General features: G+C 33.7%; 1 protein-coding gene across 2 annotated transcripts; it reads right to left on the bottom strand.

The window, feature by feature from the left end:
* Positions 1–4758: 4758 nt before the first annotated feature.
* On the bottom strand, positions 4759–14886 carry HK5 (histidine kinase 5). 2 transcript variants are annotated; one of them, XM_086456996.1, is made up of 13 exons: positions 14084–14886; positions 11319–12274; positions 10569–10625; positions 10101–10328; positions 9687–9780; positions 9359–9565; positions 8991–9121; positions 8861–8910; positions 8022–8353; positions 7821–7924; positions 5944–6762; positions 5355–5513; positions 4760–5010 (listed from the first exon to the last, which is right to left on the bottom strand). In XM_086456996.1, the coding sequence occupies exons 2-13, from the start codon at positions 12036–12038 to the stop codon at positions 4885–4887; spliced, it is 3027 nt and encodes a 1008-aa protein (XP_086313122.1). In that variant the 5' UTR covers positions 12039–12274; positions 14084–14886; the 3' UTR covers positions 4760–4884. The 2 variants fall into 2 exon arrangements, with proteins under 2 accessions (XP_086313123.1, XP_086313122.1); XM_086456997.1 differs by lacking the exon at positions 10569–10625 and having other exon boundaries at positions 4759–5010.
* Positions 14887–16622: the final 1736 nt, after the last annotated feature.

Genomic DNA, 16622 nt, shown 5'->3' with positions numbered 1-16622 from the left:
CAAAATATGTGCAACTTATGTCCAAATTCCAATTTTGATACACTATTCATTTTAATTCCCAAAAAATGCATGAATCATTTTCCAACGAGTTCACTGGTAGCTATTTTTAATTTAAAATGATGAATTTACTGGTTTTTAAAGTGACGAAGTCATTGGTAAATTTAAAGTCAAAATATCCTTATTTTTTAATGGTGAATTTATTGATAATTTATCAACGAGTTCATCACTTTAAATTAAAAATACCTACCAACGAATTCGCTAAAAAATGATTCATGCATGTTTTTAGAATTAATACCAATGTATCAGACTCAAGATTTCGTCATATTTACCACACGAAATTGTAATTCGTACAATCACCAATGAATTTGCACACATCTTGAGGTGGCGATAACAAAAGTTGGTGTGGCAATAGAAACTATCTAAAAAAGTACCACCGGTGTGATTTCTTAGTAGATATCCACTGTAATTCATTCTGGTGCCACATGGCAATCTATGTGGGTGCAACTCTCTCCTCAAGCCTTTACCAACTTAACTAAGTTACACCTTCATGTGGGTGCATTTGATTCAACTATATTTGAATCACTTTGGTCGATAAGCGCACAATCCATACGAATTGAATCAGATCCGTCCAAAAAAGAAAAAAAAATGAAATCCCAACCATTAAATGTGCAATCCAAACATTGGGATTCATTACGATGCATTTTCAAGTTTATCTTGATCTTGATAATTGAATTTCATGTTTCTTCACTAATCAAATCCTTCTCTTAAACGTGTCTGCATTTGACATATATATTATAGGAATTTGTTGTTGTTGTAGTTGTGGGTGTATGTGATTCAATTGCTGTAAATAAAGGGATTTTTTTTTTTTTGAAGATAAATAATATTGTGAGGTTCACTCAAAGGGAGATTTATGATGAAGTTGATAAGATATGGTTTGAAAAAAAAACAATTATGAACTTAAGGAGAGAATATGTAAATGATTGTTGTATTTGGAGCATGCCACACTTAGTTTTTTAATATATATATATATGGGTCCCGTTCAGCACCCTAAGCTTTACCACACACTTTAACAAACGTGTTTTGTCTTACATGGATTAGAAGTTTTGTAATGGGCTGATTTTTGGTGAGGATGATCTCTATGGTGAGGAGATCATCCTCACCAAAAATCAGCTTATTCCAAAACTTCTGACCCCATCAAAAATGATTTACAAAAAATGGACGGTCCACAATTTTTCAACATGTAAACATGGGGCTAAACATTTCGGAATAGGCTGATTTTTGGGGAGGATGATCTTCTAATCATAGAGATATATATATATATTAAAAAACTAAGTGTGGCATGCTCTAAATACAACAATCATTTACATATTCTCTCCTTAAGAGAGTCAAATATTTTTTCTGAAATAAGAGTTAGAAGTTTTGGAATAGACTGAGTTTTTGTGAGGAGGATTTATATATATATATATGGGAAGTGTTTGGAGGCCCTAAAGAGATTCAAACATTTTTTTGAAATAAGAGTTAGAAGTTTTGGAATAGGTTGAGTTTTTGTGAGGAGGATCTATATATGTATGAGAAGTGTTTGGAGGCCCTAAAGAGAGTTAAACATTTTTCAAAATAGGGGTAAGAAGTTTCAGAATGGGTAGAATTTTTGTAAGGATGATCTCTATGGTGAAGAAATCATCCTCACCAAAATGCAACTCATTCCGAAACTTCTAACCCTAGTTTATAAGTTGAAGAATTATGGACCATCTGATTTTTACATATCACTTTTGATAGGCTGGAAATTTTGGAATGGGCTGATTTTTGGTGAGGATGATCTCCTCATCATAGAAATCATCATTACAAAAAACCAGTCCATTCCAAAACTTTTAACCACTACATTGAAAAAATGTTTGGTTCTCTACAGGGCCTTCAAACGCCACCCTATATATATATATATATATAGATAAAAATTGAGAAATTCTCAAAATAGTAGACTACTCATTTTATTTTCAAAAATAATAATTATTATTTTTAAAATTAAAATAAGAGAGGGAGGGGGGGAATCTACTCTATAAAACAGTAAATATTTTCCCCATTTTAATTTTAGTAAAAGAAGTTCCACTTTAATAAAACGGTGAATTTTTCTCGCTTTAAAGAAAATGTCTTAGTTCCAAAAATAGAAATTTAACATTTTCGACGTTAAAATGAATAATTTACTGTTTTGAGAAAATTTCAATTTTCTAATGCATCCTTTTGTAAAACAGCCTATATTATTCTTATATAGAATGATTCTACAAACCCAATCATTCTTGTCCATTATTTGGATTGCAATAACACATGGCCAGCAGTCTATGAATGGAAAAGTCAATCCCTAATGTATTGGTTGAAATTAGGAATGACTTATAAGATAGAGGAAAGTTAGGGTTTCTAATTTACTTGTAATTGTATCCAAATCCGATCCAATAACAAATGGTCGGGTCTAGATTAGATTAAATCTGATTCGATATACAAATTATAAATAAACTTCACGTATTAAAACAAAATATATAACATAGTTTTATATAATTTTTCACATTTTATTGTATTGGGGCATATTGAATCAGTACATGACTAGTATAGAACTGTTATATTTGGTAACCAAATCGGTTCCTTATCAAAACCCAAATCCTCTATTAAGATCCAAGGTTACCGGATCAGATTTTGGGTCTAATCCGATCCATTGACAGCTCACCGTATATGAGTTGTAATCATGTGCTGGACCCTTCAACTTTACCTAACAGTAACCATTTGGATAAACTAATAATTAGGAGAGATAAGTTTGACCAAATGATCAACCAACTTAATAAAGCCTTTCTGTACAAGATTCATAAAGTTTTAGGTAGGAGTCTCAATGGGCCGGGCCAGGTCTGTAGTTGGCTTTTTATAATATTTGTATAACCAGGCCCATCACACAATTCAGAGTTAGGTAAACCAGGCCCACATGGGCACCCCTACTCTAAGGTCTCTACCATCCTCATATGCTGCACGTAGAAATCTGAGACCCCCAACTCCATTATCATCCAATAAGTGGGTCCAGCCTAGGAGATTTATTTTAATTTAAACTTAGCCAATCGGGTGGCTGAAAATGCTTTGTAATTTCTCAGCTTGATTAATGATTTCTATCCATCGGATTACAACTATTTCGTCATGGACTTGAATCCACTCGGGGCCTTTCATAATAAGCCCATGATGTAATTTGCTTGAATTCAACATTAAGAAATCTTCAATGAGGAAAGTTTAGGTGGCATAATTTACAAAACTACCAACTATTATAAATTTCTTTATTTATTTCTTTTAATAATTTTATTTTGTTTGAATTTTTCAAATAGTTTTTTATATTTAAGTTGGTTTGAAATACAATGAGTATCTTTTACAAGTTACACATATATTAAATATTTTTTAATATAAAATTATTATTACTTTAGATTAAAAAAATTCAAAAGCTATACCTAACATTAAATCTAAGAGTACACCACACACCAAAAGAATGCCTTAGATTCCTTGTGGTTTCTTAGATCAACCACGCTTTACCAAAAAGGCTCAAAGCCTATATATATCATATAAACTATAAATTTGTAGAACAAAACCATACCTTCTAGGAGAACTGCACTTACAAAATTATATACAAATAGTACTCTTTTTTTGAAATTTATTTCTTTTGAGAAAAAAAAATATTACAGGGTCGAATTCTTTTAAGGATTTGTAAAACTGCCTTTTATCATATATAATGATTGAATTGATTAAGAGATTAAATGATTTGGTCACGTTCGACAAAGGCCATTTACATTCCCAAATAGAAAAAGAAGAATGGTGGATTTTTCTAACCACAAACAACGTTAAACAAATGATTTAGATAAGAGAGAGAAAATTAAAAATTATCAATGATCAATACTTGTTTTTAGGGATATTATAAATTTTTCTTTGGAATCTTTAGGATTTTTCTCTCATCTTGACCGTTTATTTAATGCAGAGTCTCAAAATTAGGTTATAAGGGTGGATTTGAACACACTTACAATAATGTAAGACATGACAGATTCTTTTAGCCAACCCCAAATGTTTGAGATAAGGGTTTAATGATGTATTTTTTGCAAATTAGTCCTAATTCATTTTATACAAAATTTAGGACTAATATAACCTCGAAGACCAAATTATAATTGAACATTTTTTCCCCATTGTATTTTGGCCATAGACCAATTTCTAACTATGAGAAAATAAGAAAAAAAAAAGGTTTTAGGCTAGATTGCCATCCCATTCTAGGGTTTTGGCTATAATGTTGCTCTTCATAAAACCTGAATATTCAAATTCTCCCAACAAATTTTCTGACAATTTTGTCTTGCTGATTCTATCCATTGTATTAACTTTGGTATTTCAAACGAACATTGAAATAAAAATGAAAGAGGAAGATTTGTGACTTTCCACACCAACATCATCTAAGTGATTTTGGTGTATTGGTTATGTTCGCCAATATCACCTGTATCGGTATCATTTATCGTTTTATGTGCAAAATAGATTGTAAGCTAATATGCCAGATGAGGACAGAGTTAGAAATTCAAGTATACTGTTAGAATTTCAAATATTTTCAGGAACAACCACTTACCTGACTTAGAATTCTATTGAGACGCTTTCATGCCATAGTTGAAAATTTTCTCAGAAATCCGCAAAATATAGAAAATGAGAAAGTTGTTGGAAAGACCATTTAAAAAAAAAAAAAAAAAAAGAAGAAGAAGAAGAACTACTGAATGAGTCTATTTAACAAGAGAGACTGGTGGTGTGGGGAAAAAAACAAACAAACATGTTACATAGGTTACAAAACTTTCCTACATTTAATTCATATTTGTACAGAAGCATAAATTTACAGGATGTTTAGCATAGTATATGTTGCTGAAGACATTCTTTCAACTTTTGAAAGGTGACAGGCTTTGATACAAATGAGTCCATACCATTTGCTAGACACTCATCTGCGCTCTCTGCCAATGCATTTGCTGTCATCTGCGATTTGAACAACCAATTCCATTAGTCAACATATATGTATTGCAAACACTCATAAAAAATTCTAAGACGGTATGAAACTTTATGTACACTTGTGTGTGTGTGGGTTTGTGTCAAAATCTGACATGTCCAATGCAGATACTTGACCTTTTTAGGAGTCCACGCAACATAGATTTAGTTGTACTCTTTTGGATGATTGGAAAAGAACATAAATAAAGATCCAGAAATTAAAATATATATGTTGGATGGTAATGTTCATCCAATCAGATCAAAATTTTGATCAAGAGCATCTCTTAAGTCGGACCCATAGCTGAATTAATGTGCAGAAACTGTTAAATGCTTACCGCAATGATGGGGACCCGATCCCTTGATGGTAATGAATCTGAAGAAGGTTCGGGTCGATCAATTCCAGCTTCTACAGCAGCATCCCAGTTTCCACTTTCCTCAAAAGATCGTATCAACCTTGTTGCTTGAAGACCATCCATCACTGGCATGCATACATCCTGAATGGTATTACAAACAATTATGAGTATAACTTGCTCGTACAACTCTCAACCCTTGCAAGCTAAATCTACTCAATCCTACTTCCATCAAAGAACATGTATGAGAAGGAGCCCTATTGTGCAGGTTGAAGGCTTAAAAAGGATGATTGGAAGGCACACACTTTAACTGAAAAACTTGGTTTCAGATAGGACAGCATGAGAAGACAGGGTTCAAGTACCCCAATTAGTTTGGTTAAGATTTAAGACTTTCATGATGATGGCCAAGATATTCTTGATCCTAAAAACTTGTAAAATGAACCAAGAACTAATCATATTCAAGAGATTACCATCAAAATGAGATCATATCTACAACACATTGGAAAGCAAAACATGTCAAACAAAGTTGACCAGTTTCAAAACCATCTAGAACTATTTAGATTCAAGAGATTACCATCAGAATGAGATCATATCTCTGACTCTGGACTGCACGCACAGCTTCTACACCATTATTCACAACAACTATGTCGTGACCTAATTGCTTCATCATTGATTTTGTAACCATAATATTGATCTTGTTATCTTCAACAAGAAGGATTCTAGGGTTGACTTTGGATTCGGGAAGTTCAACACTGCCATTAGATCTGCTCTGGGAGATTCTATCAGATTTCACATGCTCCTGCCTCTGAGAAGTGTCTCGGAACTTACTAATCTTTTCTATGTTGTCTATTTCCATGGACGCCTTTGGACAATGGAGGGAATCCAATTTAGAATTCTGACATTTTCCATTTGTTTCACTATGACATGGTTCACCTCCACGAATTGCATTGCTTTTATCGGACACTAGATCCTGCCTTACTGAACTTCCGGGTTCAGTGAATGTCTCTGCAGCATCAGTGACTGAACAGGCATCCTCAATTGAAGCATTTTCTCTTGATGTGCAGTTATTAGAAGGGAAGGAGTATGACTTCTCTGATAAATTATTGAGCTTATTCAAGGGATCATACCCAATATTATTCAATGATAGTTTATGTGTTCTAGTGGATCCACTAGATGAGAATAGAGAGCCCAATGTGCGTGGTTGAAAGTGAAAGAAGGCAGCACTCTTTTCATCAGTGTTAGCATCAGATACGACTTCGTGGTCGTTCATATCTTCATCAGGGTCATCAGAATGTTCCCTTTTTGGTGAAACCTTGTAAGGTAGTACAAATGTAAATGTAGAACCACAATGCTCTTGGCTTGTCACAGTAAGATAACCCCCCATCAGTTCCACCTGTCTCGAAAAAAAATCCAAATTGTTTCTTTAGAAGTGATACAGAAAAAAAAATTGTGAGGTTGTACTTCCACAGAAAAAAAAATGCGTACTAAACCTTAAGAGTAAATATAACATAAAAATGTAGTATTCTGATCCTCTTTTTTTTTTTTTTTTTTTTTCATTCTTATGCAGATTTCTAATTGAGATACTACATGAATAGAACTCTCAAGAATCGGGAATTTTTGGTGACACCATCAATGATAAAATTTAGAGAGTAATATGACTTCTGAAGGCCACTAAACTATTCATTTACTTTTGCCGTGAATATATTTGACCTTTTTATGCATAATTTGGAAGATTGAGCATCCTTTATTATCCATTGAAGTACGATGAGATTCGTAGAATTCAATTTAGTAGATTTGAATTTGTAGTTCTCTTGTTTGGAACAAGGTTGATACAAGCCAACAAGGAACACATCTAGAGTTACTTGGAAAAGGAGGAAAACTTGACTTGGACTGTCACATAAGGCAATGAAAATTCAAAATTCAGAGTGGATTGAACAAGCCTGATAGGTAATTTTTTAAGCATCAAACCTTCGTGATGGAGCAGTAAGGAAATTTGAATATTCTGAGTAAAATAATTAAATTCATAGAAATTAAGAGGGGAGCAATTAAATCTCCATTTTGCACCATTGTGAACTTGGCAGAGTCTTAGCATTATGCTTGTGTATCATATAAGAAAAGATCCTACCATTGCGGAAAAGACAATTAAAACATTACATCACTGAATTAGGGAATTTGCGGATCTGCATTCAATGAAAATAATTACGAATATGTTACTATAATTTAAAGCATCAAGATGTATGTTGACAATTGGACGTTCATCAAGATTAAGGTTAAATATCTTCAAGAGTTAGTGCTAGATAAGATACCACTTATACTCAACATATGATAAGTAAGTCGTAATTGAGCTAATATTGAAACGACAAGTGCCTATAATCATTTGCAACTATTTGAAGACCAGACCATAAAGGGTCAAAATAAAACTGAAACAGTAACTAAGCAAGAAGAGTTCACCAGTTGTTTGCAGATTGCAAGGCCAAGTCCTGTTCCACCATACTTTCGAGCGTGATCTGCACTGACTTGCATGTATTTTTTGAACAGAGTAGGTATTGCATTTTCTGTTACATGGTAATAGACAATTTCAATCAGTATTGGCATTAGAGAAAACAAAATGAGAAAGAATGAAACAACAATATCTGCAAAAAAGAAGGATACCCGGTATTCCGATTCCTGTGTCATATACATCACACCGTATCCACACAACTGTTCCATGTGGGTAAGGATGCTTTGCAACATTTCCATCGATTGACGTAGAATTCTTAGCTAATGTACTTGATCTGTCATCAGGTCCACTCTTTTGGTCAAGACCTTCATCACATGTCTGATTATGTGATGCTACAGAAGAGTTCTCTTCTTTCAGTTTATTTGTAGAAACTGCAGAGTGATCTGATAGCTTTTGATGGCGTCTTTCTTTGTGCGCAGAATGCTCTGGGACCACATAAAGATTTATCCCAACCCTCCCTTCATGAGTAAATTTGATTGCATTGCTGCATAGAAAAGAGATTTAGGAATTTGAAGCCCATCCAAATACTGCCTAAAGAACACATGAAAAAAAGATGCAAAATCTGCCAGGCAGTAATGCATTGTCTTGTTCGAAGTGCATTTAATGCTTATGGTAGTGATCTGTTACCACCGTAATTGTTGGACTCTAGGACATTCAGAAAATACAACAGTAAGGTTTTCAGGAGATTAACTACCGTTATAAAATCCTAAGATGTAACGGTAATAAATAATTAATATGCTTACATGAGTTATTCTCTCTCCGAAGAATTAATTTGTAAAAATAGTACATTTCCTTATATCAGTAATTTCATTTAGAGAAGAATCTGACACTAGGCTATTAAAATATTACAGGAATTAAGTCAAATAATTTTATATTGCACAGAAAACATAGAGAAATACTGTTTAGCAGTTTCTTTGAAGCATAAGATATATTTATGATCTTCCAATACAATAATTCTGGAGGAATCACAAGCCTTCTATAAAGTTCTTACCTGATCAAGTTGGTAAGAATTTGCCGAATCCTTAGAACATCACCAACAACCTAAAATATAGATATCGAAAAAAAATCAAGAACCTTTAAAAAAGATATAAAAATAAGAGTTTCATCATAAAAGCTCAAACCTCCACAGGAACATCTTCTGCCACATGTCCTTCCAAGGTCAGTTCCTTTTGCAATGATGCTGCGGCAGTCTGGAGTACATGTTTTACCACCTCTCGAGGTCGGAACTTTGTTGCTTCCAGCTTCATAACTCCTAAGGGAAAGTAAGACGAGCAAAATTGAAAATCCTAGTTCAAGTACTATTCGAGGTACATAAATATGTTACATCTATTATGGGTTATACTCAGTATGAAGGTTCTTTTCATTTTCATTTTAATTGTTTGACTTTGTTTTGATAATTTTTAATTGTTAAATTATTACAATAGCTAAGGTTAAATAAACTAAAACCAGAGCAAATAAAACCTTTGAAAATAAAGGATGAATTCCAAACCTGATTCAACCTTGGAAAGGTCGAGAATGTCATTTATAAGTTGCAGGACCAAATCCCCAGAAGATATCATGACATCCAGCAGTTGTCGTTGCTCTAGATCTAGCTTTGAGTTGGCGAGGATCTCAGCCATACTAACCACCCCTGTGAGGGGAGATCTTATCTCATGAGACATGGTCGCTAGCATCTGTTTTGCTCGCATTGTCTCCTCTGATAGGAAAAAAAGAAAGAAAAGAAATTGAACAATAGCAAGTTAATCCTCTTAGTTACCTTGAAAGTCGATTCCTGTCAAATTTTAAGATTATTCATAGATATTAATAAATACATAAACCTGTTATGTGAATTGTTTTATTGAGTTCTGTTTCCTTGGCTTTTTGTACGGCTATCTCCTCTCGTAGCTTTGCCATTTTTTCTCTTTTTATCACCTGTTGAGCAGTCAGGATCATAACATATCTTTTCATAATTATGTTAAAAACAAACTTGAATTATCATAATTAAACAAATTGCTGTTAAGAGACCATAAGATTGACGTCCATAAGGAACAACTTATAATAGCTTGTTTACTGTTTGTCACAGAAACAAACTATTATAAGGAAAAAACAATTACTTCTACAAGGAATGAAATTTCTCTAAAATTGAAGCTGCAAATCAAAAGTTTAAAATATACCATAACACAGGTAAATAAACAACAGTTGCCCACAAAAGTTGGTTAGAATACAAGAACTAAAGATAGATCATAAGATACCTGATCAGTTATATCCATTCCCATATAATTCACACCAATTGTATCTCCAGCCTTGCTAAATACAGGTTCCACATATATCAAAAATGTCTTTGATCCAAATAATTCCGTCTCGAAAGTAATTTCCCTCTTTGCAGGTAATCCACGTTCCATGACTTCTCTCTTGAAGTCCTGAGATTCCTTAACACCAGATCCAGAAAATATTTCCACGTCTGTTTTTCCTATAATGTCCTGAAAAAATCATTGAATTGAGGAAAATACATCTTTGTCAATGTCCACCAACAAATTGAAATTCTATGATTTAGTATAGAAGAAATTTTCTTCCCTTAAGGAGAAAAATATGGTATCTAATCATATGGAAACATCCGAATAACATGATCTAACTTGCATAAGAAAAGAGAAAATTTACATCAACCATGTTTTAGTTTCCAATTTCCCATAACTTCATGAAAGCAGTTTGCTATCAATTACCTCCTCTTGCAAACTTGGAAAATGGTTATAAATGAACCGGTATCGCAACTCTTTGTCCTGAAAAATTGAAAGGTATATTACAAAAGGGCAGGAACAACATAGTGAAAAAAAAAAAAAATCAAATAAAAAATTAAAAGAACATATAGAGAATCAAGAAATTTCCTACAAAAGATATCAATTGAACACAACATAGTGAAATTTGGTGACCTAGTAGAGTTAGAATATACACAAGGAACAGCTTTAGGAAGATAGAAATACATCAAACAGAGATTCATCATTCAATAACACAAAAGAACGAACTTAAGACTATAAGATGTACTTTCTCTAGTCCGAATACATAAGGTGTGGTTTATACGATCACAAAGATTGTGTATAAACTCGGTTTCTCCATTTTTATCTATTTATTTATTTTTTATTTTTGTTGATAGGTATAGGGTTAGGGTTTAGCAAATGAAGTTGGGTCCAAGGGATTTGAACCTTGGACGTGGGACCAACACTCCACGCGTCTTACCACTTATGCATGCATGAATAGGAATGACGCCAAATTTTGGTTCAATAGAATGATCATTATCATTTCATACCTCAAATAGATTTAACATCAATTGGTCAACTGTAAGAGAACATGCCTGATCAAATGTATGAAAATATGCAAACTCCAATGACATGAGTCTAAGCAACTAAAATAACATAAAATTGCACTCAGAAACCCACATATTATCGGGTTAATAACTCGCATAAAAATGCGATTACCTGATGGCCGATGACAACCGGAGCATTCTGGAGAACAAAATGTAAGAAATTATCTGCTCTTTTCAAAATTTGGGACAATTCTTCCACTGGAGAGGACTGCTTTTGCATATTTGTTATGTTTTCCTGAAGCTTCTCCACGAGTAAGTGCTCTCTCTGAATACTTGTCTCCAACATTTTATCGAGATTCATGGCCCGTTGCTTCCAGTACTTAATAGTGTCATATTCAGCATCTATTTCAAGTCTTTTGTTTTGAACAATGAAATCACTTTTCCTACGTGGTACAGCTTCCCATATATCGTAAATTTCATCCAATATAGAAATCGAGCGCTTGTCACCAGCATATTTTTCTTCCTCAAATCGATGCTCCTCTTGTATCTCCAATTTCTTTAGCTCCACTTCCTGCCTTTGTTTGCTTAGTATGTCAAGCTCTTCATTGAGAAGGCGAACAGCATTAGCTTGCTTGTACTCCCAGTTCTTCACAAGGAATGCCAACTGAGAGGAACCCTTCTCACTATAATTGGTTAACTCTAGGAGGCGTTTGAAATCAACAATGGAAGTTTCTTCTATGATTGTAACCTCCTCCAACATATCTTGATCCATTCCAGGCTTTTCTACATTAAATTTATTTCCAGCTTCATGTCCAAGATCTTCTGGCCACATGGAAGGGAGGGCTTCTATGTCCATTTCTTCAAGATGATCTTCCCCCATCTCGCAAACCATGAAAATAACTAAAACAACACATGCAAGGCTCGTAACCACAACATTCACTTGAGCATTAATAAGCTTATAGAGTATGTACTTGTATTATATCCTTTACATAGTGTTTGGCATAAATCTTTGATTTCATGTCAGTTCCACCAGAGGAGCGAACAAGAGTTTTGGAGAAATCTTGAAAAACCTTGACGATACTCTGCAATATTGTTCGTAAAGTGATGTTTCAAATCTGGTTAAGGAGCCTACAGAAAACACATAAACTGAGATCAGGAATCAACCTTTGTAGTTCATACTTCACAGAGAACACATTGTTAAAAAACTGTTTTAACAATAAAGCTAAATCATGCAATTAAGGAACACATACGAGATGTAAATTTTGGGATAAAAGCAGAATGAACATTGTTTTGAGAGGTGATGATATGAGGTAAAGAAACCACAGAGAAAATTACAAGGAAACATTCAAAGCATGCTTTGAGCGTATACCACACTGTTGCCACCTTGAGTTAAAACAACCGTCAAAAAGAGACCTTTATAGAAATATTAATTGATAGATACAAGAATCCCTTTTAGAAACCCCTAATTCCACAGAATTCATCTTAATCCCTTTGCCTTCAACCTAAACCCCTATAAGGGAAGCATGCATGGATCCTATTCAAACCAAAACAGAGCATGTCTAGCCTAAAATCATGTCAAATATTCTGTTATTAATTCTATATTTAGAGCTGATTCAAATTACATGCTTCCTTTATAACCCCAACCACTACTGCCCATTACCCAATTTTCTAAAGAACACATCAACCAATCAGTCATCCACCTCCGTGTTTTACATATTGGCATTCAAAATCCATTAGAGATGTGACAGACCTTATTTCTAATGATTAACAATCTTACATGCTATCACCTATTTTGAGAGGGCCTCCTCTCGAAAGAAAGAACAGAGCAGAGTTATCGTATTAATTCGGCTCTCTTCAAGCACACTGATTTAAGCTATTATACACTACCAGACTCAACAATCAAAAAGTGATGTCTTCAGAACACTATCACTAATCAAAATTAAAAAAAAAAAAAATAAGAAACTTTGAAAGCAAATAATGACAAATTCTGGTAGGAAATCTGCTTCAACGTTAAAAAAGAAAAATCCCTCAAATCCATTCCTCATTATCAAACTCCACCTATTTGTTAACACTCTAAAAGTACTAAAAACCTGTACTCTGCATATTACATCTCTTGAGAAGAAATGTTACTGAAAAAAAACAGAGGTCGCCCCCTTTTTTATGTGGTGGGGGGTAGTTAAACTTGTGAAAATCATAAATAAGGCATGCAGGTCAACAATGAACTCAGACCAATGTATTATGTCCAACAGAGACATCAAAGTAGGTTCTTGTTTTTCTCATTAAGAACAGAAATCTGAAACCACTAATGTGAAATTAACATTTTATGGAGCTTAGTTGCTTCTGAAACCACACTATTAGCATACATTCAACAATGTAAGACTCGGCAAACCTCTTCATAATGCTTTTAAATTAGTTGATTCTAACTTATTCTTGGTTGTAGTTATAGTTCTAGATATTATTGAATGAAGAAATAGGCTTCATGTCGCCAATTCCAAATAGTTCAGATAAGGCAAATAGTGATGATAATTACTTGCTTATATAGTAGATTCTGAAGTTCGATAGAAATTTATTTTCACTGAAGCACTCGACCTGGTCTGGCAAATTATCCTCTGTAAGCTCATATTGAAGTTCGAAAAAAAGAAAAAAATGATGGATTACAGGAAAATTTTAAAAAATATATATAATCAGACTTGGAGGATTTCAGGAAAATCTCGTAACTAGGGCCAAAAACATCGTTCATAAATCAATCTAATTGTTAAAATCCTTCATTTACATATATTATCAAATTACCACAAAAAGTCAACACGAAAGGCACAATTCGATATAGATCCGTCTACAGAAACAAGTAAAATCAAAATACAATCAGCAATCAAATTTTCTCCAAACCGAAACATCTCGTTTACAAATTACACACATTGCTAGAAAAATGAAAATTACCTGAAAAAACGAATTGGAGAAGACTCGCTTTCGATTCGAGCTGACTTAATGATCCAAACGAGAAAACAAACAGCAACTTTAATCAGATTATCAGATCTCCTGAAATTTCGATTTCAAGATTTCTACAGAATTCTCTAATTACTTGAAGATGCATTTTCAAGCTGACTTTGTGATCCAAACAGTCAACGAAGCGAGCAATCTAACAGAATCTTCAACGAAATTATCAGATTTCCTGAAGTGTCGATTTCAGAACAGTTTCTACAGAAATCTCTAATCAACGGAAAAACGAATTGGAGAATATGAGCTATAGAGCTGACTTTGTGATCTAAAATCGTCAACGAAGAGAGCAATCTAACAGAATCTTCTATCAGATTATCAGATTTCCTGAAAATGTCTATCTCAACACGATTGTTACAGAAATCTCTTGTAGTTAATCAATCAAAACCAGAGTTTCTAGAGAGAGAGAGATAGAGAGAAAGTAGAGAGAGATAGCATGTGAGTAGGGTTGAGAGAGAGAGAGAGAATAAGAAATGTGGGTGGGGAGGAGACCTCAAGAAGCCATGTGCAGTTGAGGTCAAAATATTTCAGAAATCTGTTTTGTAGAAGAGTTGTTTAATGTCTCCTCTTTCTTTCCTTTCGTTTTTTAAGGTTTCATCAGATAGAACTTTTAAGACACTTTGGAAAGTAGTGGTTCTTCATAACGATGACTCATCAATCATCTTTATCTATCCCTCTCTCGTTCTTCTCTTCTGAGTCCTTGATGAAAGAATCAAACTAATCCCCAAATCCACGACCAACTCCAGAGACACACACACACACACACAGAGAGAGAGAGAGGTTTTAATTTTAATTTTAATTTATAATTTAAAAAAGAGGACGAAAATGGATTCCCCGCCCTTCGTGACGTGTTTGACGCAGCGTCAAATAACGTGCAAAGTTAACTTGATGGGCGGTTGGTTATTTGACGCTCACTACAATATTTCTTGGCTTGGGTTGAAGCAAATGTGACAGCTGCGAGTAATTCTTCCATTTTTATAGAGTTCTCTCGTTTTGGTTTCAATATTTTATTACTCTGTATCAGCTAAGGTGTCCCTTTCCCATAGCATAGGAGAGGTGTCTTCGTGGCACATTCTAATTAGATTTTTGCTATAAGAACGATGTGTATGTGACACATTTTAATTGGAGATTAAATATATGAGATTCGATACTTTTAATATCCAACCAAAATGTACCACATAGACACCGTATGTTACTATAGGATGGAGACATCATTTTGAGTTGCGACTCATATTTTAATTACATAATTTAAGTTGAAGAGTGCCAATACTCTACTCCAGGTGTTGGGTAGGGTTACTCTGCATTCATCTTCTTATTATATTATGAAAAAAATAATGTTGAAGTGATTTTAAGATTAGACCTCACATATCACATCCCAACGTGAAAGTGTATAGGAACCACATATGATTTTCTCGAGATACAAGTGAAAAAGCATCATGATTTGTAACCACTTTCACGTCAAGATGTGTATATGAGGTCTAATCTTGAGGTCACTCCAGTACGATTCTTATCAAAATATTGAAATGACTACACAGGGCAATGTAGTAGAGACTATGTCGACATGGAGGTGCCGACAAAACCATAGATGCTTTCCTTGAGATACGAGTAAGAAATATATGATTATGTGCATCCCTCAACATCAACACAGTGCCTGCGCAATCACTCTAGCACGATTCATTCTATTTTTTACAAAATGATTTTTCTAATACTTCTCCTAATTAATATTGGGTTGACTCGTCTAATTTTGATATCGAAAAACCTTATTACCTCACACGTACAATGATTTATTCCAATTATCTCATCATAGATTTTGTAAAGTTGATAAAATTATAGACCATCAATCAAATTTGCAAACTAGTGAAGAGTGCATGCTATCAAACATGCTTTGGATTTTCACAACTAAAAAGCTTTTACATGTCACCCCTCTTGTATTTCATACACAAATCACATGCACTACAAACAGAGATCTCAAGTTTATAGATAAATAGAATTAAAGTAAATAAGTATTTTTTTTTTCAAATCTAAGTCAAAATTCAAAATATTGAATTAGTCAATGTGATGAACGATTTAGATTCATCATTGCTCAGTAATCTCCAAGACTAAGTCATCAGATCATAGACAAGTTTAAAACTATGCTTATTGTACAATTTCTTACACTCGTTGTCTCAAGGATGTTTAGTCTATATTTTATATTCCAGTGTTAAAATAAATGTTAAGTCAACTCAAATGTCTAGTAAGTTGAGTCAACTCAAAAAGTAAGTTCAAATGAATGTTATGACTGAGTCACCTCAAAATCAAATCGAGTCAAGTCCGACTGCCTGTCTGCTTGATTGGTATATGATGAAGGTGATTATTAGTTTAAATTTAAAAAAATAATTATAATAATAATCCTTAAAAAGAGTTTTTTCTACTAAACAAGTTTTACTTTTGTGGGAGTTAGTGAAGGCCAAGTGGCATCGTCATGATTATACATGTGGCCAAA

The sequence above is a fragment of the Akebia trifoliata genome, chromosome 10 (assembly GCF_017979445.1).
Source record: "Akebia trifoliata isolate Shusen 1 chromosome 10, ASM1797944v1, whole genome shotgun sequence".
Lineage (NCBI taxonomy): Eukaryota > Viridiplantae > Streptophyta > Magnoliopsida > Ranunculales > Lardizabalaceae > Akebia > Akebia trifoliata.
The sequence above is the reverse complement of the archived record's forward strand: the minus strand, read 5'-3'. Positions and strand labels throughout refer to the sequence as shown.

Excerpts from the sequence above, each read along its gene's own strand:
- HK5 (XM_086456996.1), bottom strand. The coding sequence starts at position 12,038 with ATGGTTTGCGAGATGGGGGAAGATCATCTTGAAGAAATGGACATAGAA. Across the intron at positions 10,329-10,568 it reads TTCCAAGTTTGCAAGAGGAG|GACATTATAGGAAAAACAGA; the intron begins GTAATTGATAGC and ends TGATTTTTTCAG. Across the intron at positions 7,925-8,021 it reads CACAGGAATCGGAATACCGG|AAAATGCAATACCTACTCTG; the intron begins GTATCCTTCTTT and ends ACCATGTAACAG.